Source organism: Hibiscus syriacus, unplaced genomic scaffold (assembly GCF_006381635.1).
Source record: "Hibiscus syriacus cultivar Baekdansim isolate YM2019G1 unplaced genomic scaffold, ASM638163v2 tig00116975_pilon, whole genome shotgun sequence".
NCBI classification, from domain to species: Eukaryota; Viridiplantae; Streptophyta; class Magnoliopsida; order Malvales; family Malvaceae; genus Hibiscus; species Hibiscus syriacus.
The window spans coordinates 179,991-200,852 of NW_024063499.1; the positions used below are offsets into that span (position 1 = coordinate 179,991).

General features: G+C 33.6%; 4 protein-coding genes and 1 pseudogene across 5 annotated transcripts; 1 reads left to right on the top strand and 4 right to left on the bottom strand.

Moving 5' to 3' along the window:
* Nucleotides 1-3,632: 3,632 nt before the first annotated feature.
* On the bottom strand, nucleotides 3,633-6,068 carry LOC120192510 (guanine nucleotide-binding protein subunit gamma 3-like). The gene is made up of 7 exons (XM_039195283.1): nucleotides 5,613-6,068; nucleotides 4,971-5,153; nucleotides 4,351-4,403; nucleotides 4,190-4,234; nucleotides 4,058-4,129; nucleotides 3,786-3,853; nucleotides 3,633-3,754 (listed from the first exon to the last, which is right to left on the bottom strand). The coding sequence occupies exons 2-7, from the start codon at nucleotides 5,115-5,117 to the stop codon at nucleotides 3,633-3,635; spliced, it is 507 nt and encodes a 168-aa protein (XP_039051214.1). The 5' UTR covers nucleotides 5,118-5,153; nucleotides 5,613-6,068.
* Nucleotides 6,069-8,461: 2,393 nt separating this feature from the next.
* Nucleotides 8,462-9,649, top strand: LOC120192468 (protein LURP-one-related 6-like). Its single transcript, XM_039195243.1, has 3 exons — nucleotides 8,462-8,787; nucleotides 9,041-9,280; nucleotides 9,357-9,649. Exons 1-3 carry the CDS (start codon nucleotides 8,554-8,556, stop codon nucleotides 9,498-9,500), a joined length of 618 nt encoding a protein of 205 aa, XP_039051174.1. The 5' UTR covers nucleotides 8,462-8,553; the 3' UTR covers nucleotides 9,501-9,649.
* A 305-nt stretch (nucleotides 9,650-9,954) lies between these two features.
* Nucleotides 9,955-10,735, bottom strand: LOC120192469 (copper transporter 5-like). Its single transcript, XM_039195244.1, has 2 exons — nucleotides 10,107-10,735; nucleotides 9,955-10,061 (listed from the first exon to the last, which is right to left on the bottom strand). The coding sequence occupies exon 1, from the start codon at nucleotides 10,533-10,535 to the stop codon at nucleotides 10,110-10,112; it is 426 nt and encodes a 141-aa protein (XP_039051175.1). The 5' UTR covers nucleotides 10,536-10,735; the 3' UTR covers nucleotides 9,955-10,061; nucleotides 10,107-10,109.
* Nucleotides 10,736-13,918: 3,183 nt separating this feature from the next.
* On the bottom strand, nucleotides 13,919-14,636 carry LOC120192429. 2 transcript variants are annotated; one of them, XM_039195216.1, is made up of 2 exons: nucleotides 14,224-14,636; nucleotides 13,919-14,189 (listed from the first exon to the last, which is right to left on the bottom strand). In XM_039195216.1, the coding sequence occupies exons 1-2, from the start codon at nucleotides 14,567-14,569 to the stop codon at nucleotides 14,044-14,046; spliced, it is 492 nt and encodes a 163-aa protein (XP_039051147.1). In that variant the 5' UTR covers nucleotides 14,570-14,636; the 3' UTR covers nucleotides 13,919-14,043. The 2 variants fall into 2 exon arrangements, with proteins under 2 accessions (XP_039051147.1, XP_039051148.1); XM_039195217.1 differs by having other exon boundaries at nucleotides 14,097-14,636.
* Nucleotides 14,637-16,895: 2,259 nt separating this feature from the next.
* LOC120192470 lies at nucleotides 16,896-20,297 on the bottom strand (annotated as a pseudogene).
* Between the last annotated feature and the right edge of the window lie 565 nt (nucleotides 20,298-20,862).

The window sequence follows — 20,862 nt, forward strand, 5'->3', positions numbered from 1 at the left end:
AATATCTGGTCTATTTTTTAGTTTTTAGATAATTTGAATTACATATACGAGAGAAAATGGATAATCAAATAAAATACGGATTGATTTGATTCTAATTTAGAATTATTTTAAAATAAGATAAAATTTAGGCCTTTAGAGTTTAGACACCCTATAACCCAATAAGTGAGTAGTCCATTAATCCACTAAGCCTCTAGCTTAATAATAATTAAGAGGTTTAATTGTTCATTGTGTGGAAATAATTAAATATATTTATATATAATATAATATAAGTATATAATATGTTTTATAGAATCACAAAATATAAAATTTAAATATGATTTTTTTTTGTTCAATTAATTTTTATATTCAAACCTGAATATCTAAGAAGATAGGATATTTGATTTTTTTTCCAATTGCATACTTATCGCAATTTTAGTAATCTAAAATTTTAAATTAAATAATATATGATATCCAAAAATATACAATCCTACTATTAAGATGTTGGCATTGAATTTATCTAGTCGGTGCTGCATCAAGATTGAAGCTGTTCTATTACATGTCTTGATGATCAGTTGATTTACTAACTTTAAATATTTTTATTATTTTTTAATTATAAATAATTTATGGTTAAGAATTTGTAAGAGAGAAAAATATTAAAGAGAAAACAACATAGATTAAGATATACGTAAAGATAAGATTTACTGTAGTTCAGTCTTTTATATCTCAAGGGATGAGAAAAATAATAACTCAATATAAACGTAGAGATCATGAAGGATACAAATACATGATATCACATGTATCATAAAATCATGTATCTATATCAAATACGAAATATCCCAAATCACAATTTTAATATCCCTACAAAACTCATCTCTACAACATAAACCTCAACAATTGCAGCAATTATAGAATGGTTGCATCTCTTCAAAATAATTATCTCTTATAATTTTAAAGGATAAGACTTACACTCTATTTCTAGAGTCAAAAATTTGGTCATCAAGAATTCTTATTCCATAAAAATTATTAACTAAATAAATTTAATCACCAAGTAATCATCAACCAATAAAACTACAAGAAAATTCAACTTAATTATCAATTATAAATTTGGGTCAAAATATAGCATATCTTCCCCTTGATCTTCAAAAATTGGTCTTCAAATCTTGTACAACTTTAATCTTTATGTAAGCCACTATTCATTAAAGTATAACCATCAAAATTTCAAGAACTTCAATTCTTACATAATATCTGTTGAAGTACTGTTTGATCGATTGAGAATTAAATCACTGTAATTGTAAACTCATTGTAGCAAAAAATTTCTTGCATTTCTCCAAAATAGTTAATCAAATAGGGAACAAATTTCTATGAAATTTCATTACTTAAACCATGACTCTAATATCATTTGTTAGGAATTTGTAAACAAAATAATAACCAAAGCAAAATCAACGTAAAATAAGAAATGTGCAACAAATGAAATTTAATGTGATTCATCACTGTCTACCTCCATAGATGAGAAGAATAATAACTCGTTGTAAATGTAGAGATCATGAATGATACAAATACATATTATCACATGTATCACAAAATATATCTATACCAAAATTTAGAGTAACTCAAATCACTATTCCAATATCACTAAAAAACCATCTCTACAACATAAACTTAAAAATTACAGAGATCACAAAAGGATTACATATGTTCAAAGTAATTTTCTCTCATAATTTTAGATTGTAAGACTTACACTCTATTCCATAATAAGACATGCGCAAGAGACAAGATTTAATATGATTCATTTATGTCTATCTCCACGAATGAGAATAATAATTCACTATAAACGTAGATATCATAAAATATAATATTTATGTCAAAATCCGAAGTATCCAAAATCACTATTCTAATATCTTTACAAAACTCATCTCTACAACATAATTCTTAAAAATTACAAAGATCACAAAAGACATCTCACCAAATAATTCTCTTATAATTCTAAAAGATAAAATTTACACTCTATTTATAAAGTAAGATATTTAGTCACCAAAAATCATTATTTTATAAAAAAAAAAATTAAATAAAAATTAATCATCAAATAATATTCAACCAGTAGAATTATAACAAAACAAAAGCCAATTTAATTAACGACTGAAGCTTTCGTATGCCTGAAATTGATTGATGCCTACGCCCAACCAAAATTTGATCCAACATTAACCTATGCTAATATATATTTTTATATTTTAAAAGATTAACGTTAAAGTATGTATTCTATATGGGTAAAGTACATATTTATTCACCTAACTTTTAGCGTGTCTCTGATTTAATAACCTAACTTTTATAATTTTAATTTTATCATTAAAATTTTAAATTTCACTCTTTTAGATCACTTGACCATTAAGTCTTTAATGTTGTTTAATTTTTGGGGTAAAATTTTACAACACTCCCAAAAATTTTCTCAAGGTTCCAAATTTTTGGAGTCCATTTGATTCACCCACATCAGAGTATTTTCTTCCATATTCAAATGATATGAGATTGAGAAAGATGAGAAAAATAATATATCTTGAGTATAAATTGACCAAGCAATAAATATTATAGAAGAAGAAGAATGTTTTAGAACTAGTTAAGTCACAAATGATGAATGACGATATCAAACGATGGTGGAAAAGAATCAGACATGTGGAAGAAGAAGACTAACAATTTAGTTAAATTTCAGAAGCATAAAGACCCAAAACACGTTGTTTTAGTGTTGGCGTTGATCACTTAATAATCGAGTCATCAAAACAAGCAAAATTCAAAAGGTTTTAACGATAAATTTAAAACTTTGAAAGTTGAGTGACCGAAAGAAAAACACATTGAAAGGTTGATGAGTGAACATGTAGTCTACCCACTTTTCCTACCGCATTGTACTAATGTCTATGCTGTTTTGCTTTACAAGATCTTTGCGAAATTTCTTCTCGTTTCAATGCTCTCTCTTATGAAGGTCAACCCAAAAAGAAAAAGTTCAGCACAAAGCAGGAGAAAAAAAAATAATTCGCGTCGCCTGAGAGAGTCAAAATCTCACAGGAAACCCCATGTATTTAGCAGGCACACGCCTTAACCACTCGGCCAAAGCGACGTCACGTACTAGTTGCCGTTTTTATGACATTATATGATGTTTTGTTTAAAATGATGACATACTTCAGCAGATAATTACACCTACTTAGGCAGCCTACTTGCTGTAAATGTAAGAGACAAATAACACTCCCATTTTCGTTCATGATTTGGGTATAATGATCAACTTACATGTGAAAGTGTATTTCTGATGAAATGGAATTGTTTGAGTTCATTCAATCGTGCTCATTTATCATGTAAGAAGTTGTTCGAGTGATTTCAAGTTTTGAACTTCATTCGATAATGATCGAGTTGAATTTAAATTCTTTTACCCGAACTTGATTTTTTAAAGAGCAAAAACATTTGCATTGATTTTTTAAGGAGCAAAAATTGAATGGCATATTTTAGAACAATTTAGCACCATGGGTTACAACAGGTTTTCGTACAACTGCAGCAATTGCATACCTTTGGACACTTGAGACGAGAGCATTTCCATCTGCAAGAACAGCAGTTTGTGCACGGAGGATGCCCCAAACTACAGCAATGAGGTTTAGGACAAGAGAAGCACCGCCATTTTAGAGCTCGGCAGCAGCTTGAACACGAATTGCAATCACATGCGCTACACTTAAACGAACAGCATCTACTCGACTCTTCATCCAAAGAGCTGCAGCAGTTGCAGGACTTGCAGTTACATGATCTGCAGTTACCACATAAGTTACATAGATTACCATCACAGCGACTGAAGCCGGAATTACAGCAACAGCAGAGGCACTGCAAGTTACAGCAGGGCAATCCACTGCAAAAGAATAAACTCCATGTCATAAGACAGGATGTGCAGAGAAGTAAAATGTTTTCGATACAAAAAGAATCCAGTTCGCACTTAGAGATGCTAGATCGACATCCCGGCATTCAAGTTTGCAGGAGCTAATGCATATAAACATGAAATTACATTACTATATAATAACTATAATTATATACATGAAGGACAAGAAATTGGTACCAAAGCCATCTCCGAAAGCCACATGATTTTCGATTCTTCCTGTTAGTAGAGACAAAAAAATAAAAGGTAAGGCTTACATCCTCTTTCTAAACCTTACTAATTACGAAATCGACTGACAGTTTTAGTACTTACGGAGGTATATAAGGATCCGAATTTTCCATCACAAAATCAGTAACCCTAAGAAGAAGAAAAGAAACAATGAATATAAACATTATCTGCTAATATATAGAATTTATCAATAAATAAGCAAATGATCAACAAGATGGAATTCAAGGTCATTAGAGACTGCATACTCTTTGCAGGATCTCGAAGCTGGTTGGAAACCTTCAACAGATTTTAACTCCTCCTGTTCAAAAGTGAAATCCTAATTAGCATAAGATGAATTCGTTTGCATACGAGTTGATGTTAACTATCACGTGCAGACATTAAACATACCGAGATTCGAATCTATTCGATAAAGTGGCATATAAGCTGATTCATACAAGATCCAACAAAAGATTAGGGAATTCAGGGTTCTGGTGCAACTCAATATGCTTCTATCAAAAGGAACTAACAATCTAAAATTGCTAGTTTTAGCTAATTCTAAAGGTTTACATGATTCGGGGATTAACATAACATACATGAACAACAACTGGTAGATTAGGGCGTTTGATGAATCAAACAAATCCAGTTTTCAACCAGGGAAATTAATTAATGCTAATAATTTGATGTTTATATCAATAACTGATAATCCTTAGAGTTGTGTATCATTCTAAAGATAAACATTCTGCAAACAACAGTCTCCACTATAAGCTACAATGTTACAGGAAAAAAAACACTACAACTACACCAGGTTTTGTTCTTTTTCATGTCCTGATTAAGTAATTTTAAGCATAATAACAAACAAAATCAGTATCCAAAATCAAAAACACACCTCAAGAAAACTAATCTCTCTCTCAAGCATCTGAACTTTAGCCTTTTCCCTTCGTTTCCCATACAAATCCGGATACTTTGGAGGTGATTTCGGACATGGTGGATGCAGAGGCTGAACAAACGAACCACCGCCTGTCTTTGCAGCCATTAATTTCCCGGTGCAACCTAGATTCTCCGGTCACAACTGGAGAACAAAAAATAGAGTCGGCTTTGCTTATTTTTTCACTATCAACCCCTCACTCCCTAATAAGCAATGTAGACAAGAAGCTGCAACTAATGTTATGTGTGAAAGCTAATACAAAAAAGAGAAGAAAAAAAAGGGTTTTTTGGGCGGGTTTTGACAGTGGCAAGGGCAGTAATTAACGTTTCTGACAAGGATAGTTACGACCCAGAACTAAAAAGGCCAAGCAAAAGCTGTACAAAAATGTAAATGAGGGTTATAGTGGTGGTGACTTGTGAGGGTGGAGATGGTGAAGGGATGCTTTTAAGTTTTAAAACCCCAAAACAAAGTTATTTAAAGTTGCAGAAGAATACATTAAATGGTGATATGAAAGACAGACAAAGGAAGATAAACATAATGAGGGTAAAAAGGGAGTCATCATTGTTAGATGAGAAGAACAAAGCTCTGAGCTTTCATCAAGACATACCTTTGTGCATGGAAATGAACTACAATAATAGTAATAATAATAATGGTAAAGACGGCAGTGAAAAAAGCCTGCAACTCTTTGTACGAACCCATTTCTTTATAAAAGCTAAAGCTTCAGTCTTCCATTCTCAGAGGGATTTGGGTGGTGAAAAATTTCAGTTATTTTTAAAACAAAAACAGCTTTACCATTAACTTATGCTAGTATATATATAAAATAAGAGTTTGAATACTTAAAAACAATATTGCAGCTGCTGTAAATTTGTATTATTTGGTCTGATCAGTCCTCAAGTGGGTGGTGGATTTGCAGAAATGCAGAAGGCAGAGAAGCGGAAAGCACGATGTTGTACCCTCAGATTGCACGTGACATCTGCGTAGGAGTTAGAAAGGAGTTGAAAATTAGTTCTCTTTCTTTTTTTAATATAAAAAACTGTCCTTTTGGGGTTATTGCACTGTTCAACGACGAATCGGCCCTTACTTTGGAAAAGAAATTTTGATTAGAATAATAATAATAATATATCCTTAATTTAATTTAGGTAAAGGTTGTGACTTTAAATATAATCGAATTTATGTTAATATCAAACATTAAGTTTCAGAAGAGAAATTAAAACCATTTTTATTTTTTATTTTTGATGAAATTGCTTTTAGAAAAGATGTTGATGTTCCGGATAATTAGAATTAAACGATAAAAAAATATATAAGATTATGAGTTGGATTGAATTTTTGATCCACTTGAATCTAATTTAAGTGTTACATCTATTCGTTTGATTGGATTGGAATTTAGAAAAAATTTACGTGATCTATAATTTGATCCGATCATATGACATAATCAAGTACGTATTGGACATAATTATGATGTGTCAAGTTGTCGGTGCATGTTAGAAATTGACTCTTAGCTTAATTAACATGAGCTTAAGTAGGATGGTGAATGTTCAAAGGCTAAAGTGGTCAAAATTATATATTTACTCTTTATAAGTTTTTTAAAGGAGATTTGCATGGTTTTATTTACTCTATAAAATTTAATTTTTTTTATTTTTAAATTTTAATCTTATCTTAAATGTTATATATTAATTTTATTAATTTAGACTACTATTGGTTTATATATTATATATAAATGGTAATTTTAGTTTTTATTATTTAATTTAATTCTTTTTAATCTTTGTAATTTAATTATATTGTTTATGTATCAACTGAATTATGAATATTTTTTAAATTCGAAAATTTCATAGAATAAAATTAATTATATTTGAGTATAACAACTAAATCTACAACTCATACATAATATCAGAAACATAATCATCATCATAAAATTTTAGTGGAGGAAAATATGTACAATAATAAAATGAAGTTCATAGTCAAATTATAAAATAATTAACTTCAAATTTAAAAATGAGGGTGTTATAGTCTAATTTATTTGATTTAAAAACTGATAGAAATTTAGGAAATATTCAAAACGAAAAAAAAATAACAGATCATTACTTAATCCGTCCAGTTTCAAAACTAATAAAAAATTTAAAAGACAAATTGGCTAAAAAAACTTGGAGAGACAATATTTTAATTTCTCTAGTTTTAAAATTAAAAGGACATAATAAGTAAATAATGACAGATTTAAAAATATTTTCAAGAGTATATATATATATATTAATAAAAATATTTTCAAGACTGATAGCATTTGGACAAGCCCAAGCATTGGGCCAGGTTCTTGTTTGGGGTATTACCCATAGGATGCTCAACCGATCATATTCATTGTTTTGGTCCATTTTCAGAGCAAAACGCCGTGGGCTCGAGAGGTCTAGCATTGGACCATTCAAAATAGCATGTTTAGGCGATTGTTAAGCGGGTTCAGTCGTCAGCTATTGATGTCCATTGCCAAGTACATGGGATGAGGCATCCTTTACAAATCTAATTATACATTGGAAGAACAGATGAGACGAGGTTATTGCCGTGAGCCAAACTTTATTCTAAATCAACTTCAAGAAGGCACCTTTGGTTAGTTGAGGACGATAATGGTCCATCAAGTCTTTTGCTCATCAATCATGGAAGACTTGTTAGTAGATTTTACTACTCCCAGATTCCCTTCTTTTCCGGCCAACCACCTGCCGAATTTTGTCAAAAGTTTCTGAAACCCTTTTTGAAAACCCAAACTACATGCAAAACGATTCCTTCACGTAGAAGAAAGAAGGTCAAATTTTATAAAAAAGATCCTTGAATTGTGTGTTTTTGGTGAATTTAATGCCACTAATATTATAATATTCCTCCGACTCCGTGGCAAACTCCGGGGTGTGTCTCCCTGGAATGCTGAAATTGATCCAAGTCGCTCTAAAGTTATACAGGTTATCTTTGGATAAAATACACCTCAACTCACTCAGTTATGTGTTTGGTATTAAACGAGTCACTTTTTTTGTAAAAAATTATAATTCAGTCACTTAATTAAAATATTGTAATAAACAAGTCGTCGGTCATTAGAATTGAAACATGCATCTAATGTGACCTGATATAATAACATGATTAGAAAAAATAAGACACGACCAATCTTAAATAATCAAATTACAGAAAAGGGTCTAAATTAGCCGAAAAATGCATAATACAAGGACCTTCTTAGAATTTGACCAAAGAAGAATAAAATGTAACAGGTGTGTTCCACGCTTTCAGATCATTGGCTGAGGGTTATAGAGTGGCGCATACGTTGCCATCCTCATCTTCTACAAGCAAACTATTCAATCCACAACACTTGCCGATACGTAGTTTACATATTCTACGTATGGCAATAGTCAAACAACTTTGCCTAATCTTTCAACATAGAAGCAAAATAATTTCAAACCCTTTATTCTTCTTCTAATTACTCGCAACATTATATCTATAAGTATAGGTTGTCTCAGACTTGACAAACATCAACTTAGAACTTTAGAACACTTCTTTGAGAGAGAGAAAGATACCATCCATGGGGACAAAAGCCAATACAATGCCGGTTATCAGCAAGCTGTACTGTTCTTCTTCTCAGGTGATATTCATGGTTCGTAGGAGGCCACATGTGGTGAACGGAGGCGGTTTCGTGGTGACGAATTGTATCCAGCTGGTAGTTTTCCAGGTCGACGGTTGTGGTGTTCTCGGTACCAAAGGGGAGCTCGTTTTAAGAGACGCAAACGGCGATGCTTTGCTTCTCATACGTCGAAAGGTAACGTATCTGGTTTTTTCTAGTGTATGCATGCATATGAATCAATCAATTTCAATGAAGAAGCTTGAACTTCCAGGCTTATTTTGCAGGAACATGTTAGATGGGAAGATAAAAAAGAATGTGATAACATGGAATTTTGAAATGATCATCATGAGGATAATTGTTTCTTAAATTAGTCTCCAGTAGAGATGGCAATTTGTTCAAGTAACTTTGTATAATGGTCAAATTTGAGTTGTTGATTCTTATATTTCAGGGAGGGTTGGTTGAGGCACTGAGCATACATAAAAGATGGAAAGGTTACACATCCGACTACAAAGGATCAAAGAAGTTGGTTTTTACCCTAAAGGAGCCTCGTTCATGTCTAGTAAAGAACAATGCCATAAGAATCTCCACTGAACCAAAAAGCAGCAAGAACTGGGACTATGAGATCAATGGTTATTTCCCCGAAAGAGATTGCAGCATCGTTGATTCCGTCGGCAACATTGTCGCTCAGGTAGTTCATATATGTCGATGTTATGACATTGTATCGAGTATCGAGTGTTCTAAGTTATAATTCGTGTGAATGACAGGTCGGAATCAAGAAGGAAGTAGAGGAGTTGATGGCAAGTAAAGATCTTTATCATGTAGTGGTGAAACCCGGAGCCGATCAAGCTTTTGTTTTCGGAGTCATTGCTGTTCTTGATTACATTCATGGTGAATCTACCAGGTGCTGATCAAGGAATTTCTATGGAGCTAAAGAAGAGAACTCTCTAAATATCTATGGATAAGCTTGTTTAATACAGGGAATGCTTTATTTTGTTTGTTTTGTTGGATTTGTATCACAAAATTTGGAATCAAGTGAGCTGCAAATTCCATTCTTGCTTATTTATTTGAGGACAGAACAGAGCATCAACCTTTCTGTTTCTGCAAATTCAATTCTGCTTTTGAAATCAACAGATAAAGAAGACATCTTTAATGGAAAAAATTCACAAATTTAAAGCTAAATATTCTGGGGAAAAGGAACAATTTTTTAGAACATGAAACAGTAGTTTATGATATTCTACCGGCTAGCAATTATGGAAGATGAAGGCACATGTTTTCTTTGATTCGTTCCTTGAATTAAACGCAACTTAACTTTATCTATTGAAATAAGAAAAAACTCAATAAAATTATGAAGAAATAATCAAATTGGGAAAATTCAAAATAAGGATATTTGATTGTTAAAGGCGAAGATAATTGCTACATAATTCAAGAACTAATCAAGTATTCGTCATTCTGGTACAGTATATAAATTGAAGACGAATACCGTTGCTTGAATTGTTGTGTGGGGAATATAAACGGCGTCAAGAACAAGCGCAGACGTTCTCCACCACCACTTTCTCGTCATCGGCGGACCTGAAAAGCAAGTACCCAACAGCCAGACCCAAAACGATAGCTAAGAAAACACCTCCGTTGAACGACATGATGGCCAGCATAAGAAGGTACCCAATAGCCGAGTTGATTCCGAAGAGCAAGGCCGTAGCGAATTTAGCGGAATTGCGGTAATTAGGGAGGAGAGGAACAGCGGATCCGCCGCCGTAGGTAGGCGGAGATGGGTTGGAGGAAGCAAGGGATCTGAAGCGGAGGCGTCGATCTTCCATGTACTGGTAGAAGGAAGCGAAGATGAAACAAGCGAGTAAGGTTAGGAGGTAACTCAGCCATGAATCGGTCTTCCAGGAATCGATGAGCAGAGTGACGTGTTTGCCCCAGTATAAGGTCATGTGCATCATCTTGTTCGAATTTTGTCGATTGAATGAAACCTCAAAACACAGACAAAAACGGAAGATGAAAGGAAGGGGGAGAGTAAAGCGGTGATTGTCGGGTTAAGACAGGAATTTTTCAACCCATCCACAACTCAATATCCGAACCAATCCAGTACCTTTTGGACTCTTCACTTACGATTATGCCCTTCATATGATGCGCGTATCGTTGTGGAAGGTGAAGCCTGGATATGGAATAAATGTTGAAAACAATGGGAGAATAAAGGGTTTTCTCCGGATAATGCGTAATATATCCCTAAACTATGATTCTTATCTTAAATTGATTTTTAAATTTTAAACATTTCATATGAATCGCAAAATTATAACCATCCTAAATTGATTCCTAAACTTTAAAATATTCTATATCAACATTCAAACTATCAGTTTTTTATTCTATTTTTATCTTTTCGTTAACGTTTAACTCTATTAGTTAAGCACGAACCAAGCGATCTCAATGTTAAGAGATTGTTGTTATCCAGTGAGGTTTTGAGTTTAAGCATGTTATCTACATAGGTGTATGAACATTCATTTTTTCAAATAGATACTACCATGTATCAACCCACCAAACTAATAAAAAATTCCATTAATTAAAAATATTATTTTTTTAAAGATTGCGAATTAAACTTGTGGTATTCTAAAAACTTCTCATGGGCTTCAAAAGTATATTAATTTTATTTTAAAAATTATAAGTTCATTTCTCAAGACCTTCATATACTAGTATAATTAAGGACATATTAGCAAAAGGATTAAAATAGAATCATACTAATAGTTTGAGGATTGATATAGAATATTTTAAGGTTTAGAAATCAATTTAGAATAGTTTATAATTTAGGGAACTCATGTACAATTAACTCTTTTTCTAAGAAAATTAGTGTGAGGCTTTGGGCTCAATAACCGCAAGTAGCTAGGTTTAAGCTGATCACCAAACCCAAGTACCCAACTCTGGGTCTTCCATCAATTTTAAGAACATTGGGGCTGTTTAGCGACGGGGGAGTGGATCAATAATTGTTTGGTCTGTTGCTGCTCATTCGGCTATGAAATCTTTGGTGGTGACAGTGATTTTGCCATTAGTCCAACTTGAGCAGATATTCCATGCATGTTCATCTCCATTGCTTTCAAAGAACCCTACGCCTGAAATGCAACTACAACCTAGGGAAAAATGTATGAAGATAAGGTTTATCAAAGCTCTACTCCCTACAATAATTTTCTTTCTTTTCATATTGGTTAGGTGAAACCACTACAGAAAAAGTGCAACAGACGAATCCATCATTGACCCATAAATCCATGGAACATCAGAAAAAGGAACACCAACTCAAACAAAAAGCTGACTAGCAGAACCAGGAGCAGTGACCTGGCTTTAAGGCAACGATTTATTCCAAGTTCGTGTTACGATTTATACTAAATTCGTTGCGATAGTCGAAGTTCGCGTTGCGATTTATTTCAAATTCGTTGCGATAGTCCAAAAGCGCAACGACGATATTACATTTGTTTCTTAAGAATTTTCTCTAAAAAGATAGTATTCGCGCGGACGTGTTGAAGACACGTATTACCACGAGCACGACCCGAGACGAGACGAGACGAGACGACCACGAGACGAGACGGACAGCGGCGGCGGCGGCGCAAAAGTCTCCCTTGTTCTCTATCACTCAACAAGGAAGTGGGAAAGCCAAGCCTTAAATATCATTCCCAATAGTATTTCCAATACTATGTGAGATTGAGCATTACCAACACTTGTTACCAATACTACGTGAGATTGAGCCTTAAATAATGATATTATTTTTGAATGTTTTACTTAAAATTACAATAATCGCGATTGATTGTAGATTGACATTTAATTATGACATATTTAATCGTATAATACTAATGCAATTGGTTGCTGATTCAGTTGTTTTAAGGTGGATGATTGTTAATTATTTCCTGAATAATCACATTGTATTGGAAACAAGTGTTGGTAATGCTCAATCCTACATATATTTGAAACACTATTGGGAATGGTATTTAAGGCTTGGCTTTCCCACTTCCTTGTTTAGTGATAGAGAACAAGGGGATTCTCGCGCGCCGCCGCCGCTGCCATCTCGTCTCGTCTTGGGTCGTGGTCGTGGTAATACGTGTCTTCGACACGTCCGCGCGAATACTATCTTTTTAGAGAAAATTCTTAAGAAACAAATGCAATACCACCAGTCGTTGCGATTTTTGACTATCACAATGCGAACTTGGACTATCGCAATGCGAATATGTAAATCGCAATGCGATAGTCGAAATTTGCATTGCGATAGTCCAAGTTCGCATTGCGATACTATCGTATTGCGATTTAATTCGCATTGCGATAATCGAAGTTCGCATTGCGATAGTCCAAGTTCGCATTGCGATAGTCGACTATCGTATTGCGATTTACATATTCGCATTGCGATAATCGAAGTTCGCATTGCGATAGTCCAAGTTCGCATTGCGATTTACATATTCGCATTGCGATTTACATATTCGCATTGCGATAGTCCAAGTTCGCATTGCGATAGTCGACTATCGCATTGCGATTTACATATTCGCATTGCGATAGTCCAAGTTCGCATTGCAATAGTCCAAGTTCGCATTGCGATAGTCGATTATCGCATTGCGATTTACATATTCGTATTGCGATAGTCCAAGTTCGCATTGCGATAGTCGAAGTTTACGTTGCGAATCTGGAAACTGATTTGCGATACCAGAGATCACGTTGTGAATTATCGATCGCATTGCGATTTAGTTGGTCATTTTAACAAATCAAAAAAAATTGATTAAAATCGTATATTATAAGACATTTTTTATCACTAAAATTATTTTTTCTTTTAAAAAATGTCGGAACTTTTTTATGCTTTCTTTTGTGTTGGGAATGTTCAGGTTGTTGACAAAGCAGAAAAAAAACCAATATATTTTTATTGCAACATCTTGCTAATTGAGACTGCAGCAACAGTGGCAGCTGGCTAATCTTGGTTTGTTCCAAGTGGAATAGTCATCATGATCTGCCCCACTTTTTAAAAATATTTTTTTGTTAGATTTTGGATGCTGCAGACATTCTCAACGACCAGATTTGTGCTAGGAAATTGAACATGATTAGTCTAAGCTAGATTCATCTATTTTCTCTTTGTTTCTTGGGAATTTTCGACGCACTTCCATTTTCTGTCTTCATCTTCTTATTTTCTGTTTACATTGTTAATGCCATAAGTTTCCATATCCTCTCTCCTTAATATGCAAAATTAAGACCAACCAGACCAAGTTTCACCATTTTTATCAGCTTCGGACACGGCAAGTTATTTGGAACATTATAATGAATGCCTCCTGGATTATGCTCAACAATAATGCACAAAAAGATTAAAAAAGAAGAAGAAAAAGAAGATACCTGAATAATCCAACTCCTAGAGACTTTGAAAGCCGAAGCTTTTCATCATACATATATATACCGGAAGGTTCATGAAATTCAGATGCCAAACTTCAGATAAATTTATTTATAGAACAATCTGATATTGAAACAGAATTCCTCTGTTTCCTCCTTTCTTTTCCATGTACTTACCGTTAAACGTGAATAATTTAAGCCAAAAAGAGCTGAGAAACAACTCTCAGACCGAAGAAGAGATGGAGTCTTGAAATCCCGGCAAGACGCTACCGGAATCCGACCTGAGAGGTCTGGGTGAATCCAGGCTTCGACGAAGAATCCTTCCAATGGCAGAAATGGGGTGCACTGTTTCGTCTAAAGGACTCGACGCCCTGAACTCATTGCAGAACCTGATGTGGCGGTCCAGTGCTTCCTCCGTGGAGATAATCGTGTCCGATCTCCGAGCCTCGTCCTTGACGGCCTCGATGCAGAGTCCGCAAATCCAACGGCCCTGGTATCGTTCACGGACACGAAGGATATAAGAAAAGGTGCATTCCTCTGTGAATCCGCAGGATTCGCATTTAACGCAGTGGATTTCAATGGGAGCAGTCGCTTTGCTTTGTGGGTTTTTAGTATCGAAGCTTGAAATCGCCATTACAGGGAACAAACATTGAATATTCCTTCTTTTGCTCTGTTTCTTCTCTCTCTCTGTGAAATGTTTTCTGATCAACTTTATATTGTGGAGGGTGATGAACCGGTAAAGTGAAAAAGAGATTTATGTCACGTGGGTCTATTGTTCACATTATCTAATAATCATATTAAATTGTAAGGTAGAGTAAATAAATTATCCGATTATAGGATTTTTTTTAATTTCTTGATTATTAAAAGTTGTAAAATATTTTTAATTAGGGTGTTATTTTGTTGAGTTTCCAATTATTAAAAATTACTAAAAACTCACTCTACTATTTATATTTCGAATTCGTCATTTTTTTTGTAAACAAATGTCGTATAAGTAACGTTAACATGCTGACTGATATATGATAGTCATTTGAGATTATAGGATTATTTTTTAGCATATCTCAGTCAGCATGTTAATGTCTAGTTCAGATTACCATCAATCTTTTTAAATGGAAATGAAGAGTTTGTAACATATGAATAGCTGAATGATTATTTTTTTAACTTTTAATTGTTATGGGACTTAACAAAGCAACACCCTATAGTGAGGACTATTTTGTAACTTTTAATAATCGAGAATTCAACAAAATAATTCGAGGACCATTTGTGTACTTTATCCTAAATTTTAATTACATTTAAAATTAAATTAAATAATTTTAAAACATAAACAGTTTCTCTTATACCACTGTTTTCATTATCCGTAAATTTTAAATATCAAACTTTTTATTCATCTTATTTAAAAAAAAATAGGGTAACAACATTTAAATTTGTTTAAACACAAATAAACTAAAAATGTTATCTTTTAAATGAACCCAATATCTTATGTCGCAATACTTCATTTGAAATTGAAGATGAAAGAGAAAAGTATAATGTTCAAATTGTTGATAATAAAAAGCGAGGAATTTATACCGATCAAATATTAATTATTGCGAATGTTTAAATATAATATTCGTATTTTTCCATCATTAAGGGATTAGTGATAAGATTTATACACAAGTACTGTAATTAGACTCTCTTCATATTGTCTCTATGTTTTTATAAATTTTATCTTGGTACGTTTGTAGAAAGTCAATTGCAATTATTTATTTAGATGTAAGAATATAAAATAGTTGTATCGATTCTATAAGATGAAGTTTATTTACGATTATATCAACCAACAAAATTACTTTTAAGATAAAACTTTCCATGAATCAATTTTATTCAAAGTGAGTGAGAGCCGGAGATGTAGTGTGATTGAAGGTATGTGTATGGGGCTGCTAAAATTGATGGAGAGCAACCAACAAGGAGGGCGTGAGTGGAGAAAAGCAAGAATAAACTTTTGACGACGCTTCTACCGACTTCATTAATCACAACGGTTCTTATTCTTTGTCTTCTACTGCTGAGTAATTCACAATCATCAAATCTCTCTCTCAATCAAACATCCTCCCTCAACCACGCATTTCCACTTTTATGTAAACATTGTTGGGTCTTTTTCATATGATCATCTCACTGTTCCAACTCACTAGGTTTGTTTCTTCTAGCAGACGGTAACTAAACTCCACAGCTGAAGCTTGTAACTTCATTCAACGTCGGAAAACAACAATGATATCCGTGTTTAGGGCAAATGAGCCATGTTCAAAGATCGGTTCCGATGGGACTAACCAAAACTGGTAACAGGGGTGTGGAAATGGCAGCTTCCTTGTAAAAACAGCTAGTCTTTCACCACCTTCATGGCATTTAGATAGCTGCCACCGGCAAAGGGAATCTTTTTTTCTTTTCCTTCCACTTTGTTGCTTGGGACCAGATAACTACAACTCATGCCTGGTGGTTTGGTAGCATATGATTTTGAAGATAGATACGGATGTTGCTATCTATTTCTTGTTTTATTTTGCGTTTGTTTTTAAACTCTTCTTGTATCCGACACCAAGACTGAATTGCAACCTGTTTGTTGTCTTCAGGGGTGATACCAAAGACAAAAGAACCCACCCCACCACCACTAACCACCCCACTTGATCATATAATCAAAAAACGCATAATTTTATATTTAAACTTAAATTTTAAGAGAAACAAAAATATATTAATAGAAAATATAAAATAAAAACATAAATTATATGAGAATTAAGATTTTCAAGGGACGACCGCCTAACATATTATAGGACGACTTGTATTTTCATGAAATGTGAACCGGGGCCATAGGCCAGGTGAGATTCATCCAAAAGGATGGGTTACTATGATGATCCCATTAAAAGCACATGCTAATGCTAGCCATTGACAGAAGAGAAAATTGAAGCAGTAATTGACAGATATGCAACAAATTTGGACAATTATCCAGTAACATGAATTTAATTTATAGTTTCAAGCAGTAATACAAAACATAATTGTAAGCTTAACCTTCTTCCAGTCCCTCTCAAACATGATTGTCAAGTAAAGCACGTTTGTTGTTTCAAATGATAAAAGAAAGGTCTTTTCATGCTTTACTAGTCGCGCTCGCTAATAGCTGTCAAATGTTCATCAATTTCCTCTGTTGACAACACACTGAAAACTGGATTACCAGCTTTCACCACTCCCACCTGCCAAACATTAAAAGATGTTAATATCAACTATAGTTCAAATACAGGGGAAACAACAAAAACTACAGATTCAACCATTACCGGGAATATATTTATGCATTTACATTAGAGAAAAAAATCAACTAAAGTAGAGTGAGATTAGAACATAAACAGACTATCATCAAAACCAACAAAGCATATCCTGGCAGTGGGTTGTTTTCAAATCCCCATAGGCATTGTGCATCACTTTCTAGTAGGTTACATACGTGATTACATGGTAGTTAACATTCGGCTAGAAAAGTAAAATACATGTGCGTGGTGCATTCCACATGTCTGGACAACCCCCTACCGGGCAGTTTTCAAATCCACATGTACATTGTGTTTGAGTTTCTTTTAGGTCTTTTAACTACTGGCATGTCCATTTGACTAAAAATGCAAATACATGTGTGGCGCATTTCACATGTCTGGACAACCCCCTAGCAGGTTGTTTTCAAATCCACGTCGAGGTAATAAAAGATTCAACGGTAGTTAAAACCAGCTAACTTTGAACTACTGCTTACTGGTGTTTCCTTTGGCCAAAAATATGCTAATTATGCAGTTTATCTCCAGGGAACATTTATTAAACATGAGAAAAGGAGATAGTTGCAAACTTATAATGGCAAGATATTAAATACTGTAACCGCTAACAAGTAGAAGGATCAGCTGACACATTATACCTCTATCTCAGTAGCCTTGAAATCCTCTTGAAGAACAGATTGCAGAGCAGAAACAGCAGTCTGCCGAATAGTATTAATAGGAACTATTAGATAAATGTGATTATTTTAGCTAACGTTAAACATGTGTCTTTGGAGACATCCTTTACCGAACATAAAAATAAATAAAATATAAATACCTGCACTGTTTCCTCATAAGTAAAAGCAGGGTCATTCTTCATCTTCTTTTCCAAGAAATTAATTGCCTCTTGCTCTTTTGATCCAGCACTGGTTGCCTGCAGCATATCCTAAAATTAGTCAAAAATAATTTTGATTCATGTTATTGCACCAATCAGTTCAGATTGGAGAACAAAATACGGACAAAGAAAATGAAATAGTTTATATCAACTTGTGGCAGCAAACACCCATAATATGATGATGGGTAGGGATAGTCAGGTATGAGATTATTGAATAGTTCCCATTCTAAGAACTTTGTTTGGATGCACCCTTCCGAAATCTATGGTTTTATGATCTTTCATTATCATAAACATAAAGGGGGGAAAATATCAAGTACGTTACTACCTTCATAATGCAATGATAAGACAGAGAACTAATAGAGAAAAACAGCAATGAATCCTAACTATGATAATACTATATACTTCCAGAACCAGGTGTTGTGAACCAAAGTCAAGGATTCAAACTCAACGAGCAAGAAAAATTAATTTGAAAACTACCTTATGACCATAAAAATGGCCTGCTGGATCACACTTGTAGAGTTGGGGTCCCTTCTCTTCATCAATACCCAAAACCATAGCAACTTCATAGAAAATAGTAAAAAAAGCTATTACAGATAAAATTGACTCGTAAATACATTAGCATGTAGCAGCTTACATGAGTTAACAAACTGAAATATCGTAAATATATTGTGACAAATACAAATTATTAAAAACAAAATCACAGTTGTCAGATTTTGAAGAATAAATACACATACCAACTCCAAGAGGTCTCATATAAGCATGTTGAGTGTAAACCTGTGATTTATCGGCAATCCTACATCAATAGAGCATGTTATTCTAAATAAGCTGTATGATCAATGAAATGCACAACCCCAAACAACAAAGAAAAGTTAATGAATAATTCAAAATAATAGTAATATAAAATGTGGTCAATTACTGGTTTTTGAACCAAGATTATATTCATGAACCAAAAACATAGAGTACATTGCCTGCAGTCATAAGGGCATATAACTTACAACAGTTTATATCCAAATGACTGGTTCTTGATGTCACTAAATTTGTTTAAAGTTCAAACATTCTCTGGAAGAAGTGAAAACTCAACAGATACAACATCCACCAATGGGAACACAACTAAACGTCAGTAATTTCAACTTAAGAGGATATAAGAAACCATACCATTTGGACAATACATCCACAGGCATTCATATCCGTATCTGAACCGAAACTCGGCTGCTTCATTCCTTGCTTGCTGGACCAAGGTCCTTGCATCAGCTGCAGAGCAACAATGCTAATCAGAAAACAACCCTCACAAAGTATTTGGATAACAATAAAGAAAATTTAGCCTTGAGCATTAATCTAATGTAGCCAGTAAAAATAAAATCGAGTTCTATGCTAAAGATAGGTAGGCAAGCAAATTAATGATAGAAAGCTGGTCATTATGAAATGCAGAAGTTAATAACAGTTAATTTATTAAGAAAACTATTCGTTCTAATTGACATTTTCATAGCTTCCATACCTTGGATACAACTTTGGAGAAAAATTCCAACCCTAAATTAGACTGTTCTTAAGCTTAAAATTAGGTATATCAACCAAGAATCCTTATTATCCACAAAACCCTAGTTCAGTAGTCAACGTAACAAAAGTCATTTAAATTCGATCAAGCAAATATCAAATAAAAACGGCATTTCAGCAAAACTAAACCTGTCATTCCAGTAGCCAACAATCCAAGGAACTTGGTAATAGGGAAAAGATGAGTGACACTAGTCTGATCCAAAAGCTTGTCCTGCATTGCATTATTCAAAAATTAAACACCCAAATCGCCAAAAACTTTTAAATAACCCCAAAAACGAAAACCCATAAACAAATTGAAAGGGGTACGGACGGGAACTTTCTTCTGAGTAACAACACAGACTGAATCTTTTCCTCGAACACCAATCGATGTGATCCCAGCTGCTTTCACTGCCTTAAACGCATACTCTGCTCAATTCATTCCAGAATCAAAATTAGTTCAAAGCTATATATAGGAACCAATACAAAAAGAAGGCCAGTAGAGTTAATATATTCACATACCGACTTGGAAGAGACGACCTTCGGGAGAGAAGATGGTGATATGACGATCGTATCCGCCTCCACTTCCACGACTCATTTTCTCTCTTGTTTCTTTGGAATTATTTCGTTTTCCTTTTAGTTGTTTTTGGAGTTTTGGATGCGGAGATTCTTACTTATAAGAGAAAGCTTCTTCCCCAAGAACGAAATTGCAAATCGCTTTTTAAGACTCTCTCGAGTTAACTCAATGATGAAGAAAACCAAGTTATTTGTCCAAAATAGCCTTCTTTTTCCCATTTAACTTTGGTGGAAATACGTATGAGTCCTCCAAGTTTAGTTCTTTTTCAAATCAAACCTTTTTTTTTGGGCTTGCTAGGAAGGAATTTGTAAATTCATTATCAGTAGGGCGTAATTTAATGAAAAGGGAAAACACACATAATAAAAACTGTTTTCAAAGACTTGTTTTTTCTTCATTGATAAATGATTTTTATTAAATTAAGATTTTAATTTGTTTTATTATTATGTACATTCCGTCAAGTCAATGACTTTAATAATTAAAAAATATAAAAATATCAATACCCGGTGGGCAGAACTAGAATAGAATTATGTTAAGGACCGATTACTTATCTTTGAAATCAACAAAATTTTAAAAGGTAATTAAATAAAAATATAAGGTTGGGATGAAATTTATATTATTTTAATTGAGAGTTAAAGTAGTTGGTCCAAGAATGTCGACTCAACCGTCTAAATGTGCTACATCGAATTTCGTGA

What these genes read in the sequence shown, in the direction of transcription:
- LOC120192510 (XM_039195283.1), bottom strand. Translation starts at nt 5,117, where the DNA reads ATGGCTGCAAAGACAGGCGGTGGTTCGTTTGTTCAGCCTCTGCATCCA. An exon ending in TCGGATCCTTATATACCTCC is followed by an intron (nt 4,130 to 4,189) that starts GTAAGTACTAAA and finishes AGAGGATGTAAG; the next exon opens with CCTTACCTTTTATTTTTTTG. An exon ending in CGGCTTCAGTCGCTGTGATG is followed by an intron (nt 3,755 to 3,785) that starts GTAATCTATGTA and finishes TGGTAACTGCAG; the next exon opens with ATCATGTAACTGCAAGTCCT.
- LOC120192468 (XM_039195243.1), top strand. Translation starts at nt 8,554, where the DNA reads ATGGGGACAAAAGCCAATACAATGCCGGTTATCAGCAAGCTGTACTGT. An exon ending in TGCTTCTCATACGTCGAAAG is followed by an intron (nt 8,788 to 9,040) that starts GTAACGTATCTG and finishes CTTATATTTCAG; the next exon opens with GGAGGGTTGGTTGAGGCACT. An exon ending in TCGGCAACATTGTCGCTCAG is followed by an intron (nt 9,281 to 9,356) that starts GTAGTTCATATA and finishes TGTGAATGACAG; the next exon opens with GTCGGAATCAAGAAGGAAGT.
- LOC120192469 (XM_039195244.1), bottom strand. Translation starts at nt 10,535, where the DNA reads ATGATGCACATGACCTTATACTGGGGCAAACACGTCACTCTGCTCATC.
- LOC120192429 (XM_039195216.1), bottom strand. Translation starts at nt 14,569, where the DNA reads ATGGCGATTTCAAGCTTCGATACTAAAAACCCACAAAGCAAAGCGACT. An exon ending in AAGCCTGGATTCACCCAGAC is followed by an intron (nt 14,190 to 14,223) that starts CTCTCAGGTCGG and finishes CGTCTTGCCGGG; the next exon opens with ATTTCAAGACTCCATCTCTT.